Genomic DNA, 644 nt, shown 5'->3' with positions numbered 1-644 from the left:
TGACAGAATTACCCACATAAATATGACATAAAAAACAACTAAACAGTAATAATCAGCAAAATAATCTTTGTGATCCTAAATACAATATAGGAAAATAATAATCAAGCTTCAATATCCCACTTAATATCATCTCTGCCTAGAAGGACATGTTGTTTCAAGATGTTCCGGAGGTTTCTTGAAGACTGTTGTTCCAGCTCAAAGGCCTTCTTCAGAGCCTGATAATCACGCAAGAGAGCTGCTACTTGATCCTTCAGAGCATATACTGTGTCAACAAGGCTCCTGTTGGGGAGGAATGGAACAATTTAAAAATTGTTGGATATATACAACTTTCATGGAAGATAAAAGCAAGGAGAGGGGAAAAAGTGTATCCTTGCTGAGTACCATGTTGAAGGTTAGCTTTTTAAGAAATACCAAATCCTGGCCCTCTTCAAAAGAAAATTGTTTTAGAAAGATTACAACACAAAATATTTGATCCATAAATTTACATAAATAATGAATAAGTTTACAACAGTGAAAAAGAAGGAAAGAGGGAGAGCCAGCTTGATCAAAGGAAATCAGACTAAAATCCTACCACCCTCCTGATGTTTACATTTATGCATTAGTCTTGTTATTTACCAGCAATTATTGCTATTAATCCGAAATCA

At 34.6% G+C, this 644-nt stretch overlaps 1 protein-coding gene across 2 annotated transcripts in view; it reads right to left on the bottom strand.

Annotated features, from left to right (window-relative positions):
* Positions 1-644, bottom strand: part of LOC119586411 (rho guanine nucleotide exchange factor 7-like) — a gene marked incomplete at both ends in the record, with an annotated part of 85,656 nt that continues 85,012 nt past the window's right edge. For both annotated transcript variants that reach the window (XM_037935133.1, XM_037935134.1), the window contains 1 exon segment: positions 1-279. In XM_037935133.1, the coding sequence (XP_037791061.1) occupies positions 102-279 (178 nt within the window).

This window comes from Penaeus monodon, chromosome 21, assembly GCF_015228065.2.
Source record: "Penaeus monodon isolate SGIC_2016 chromosome 21, NSTDA_Pmon_1, whole genome shotgun sequence".
Lineage (NCBI taxonomy): Eukaryota > Metazoa > Arthropoda > Malacostraca > Decapoda > Penaeidae > Penaeus > Penaeus monodon.
The sequence above is the reverse complement of the archived record's forward strand: the minus strand, read 5'-3'. Positions and strand labels throughout refer to the sequence as shown.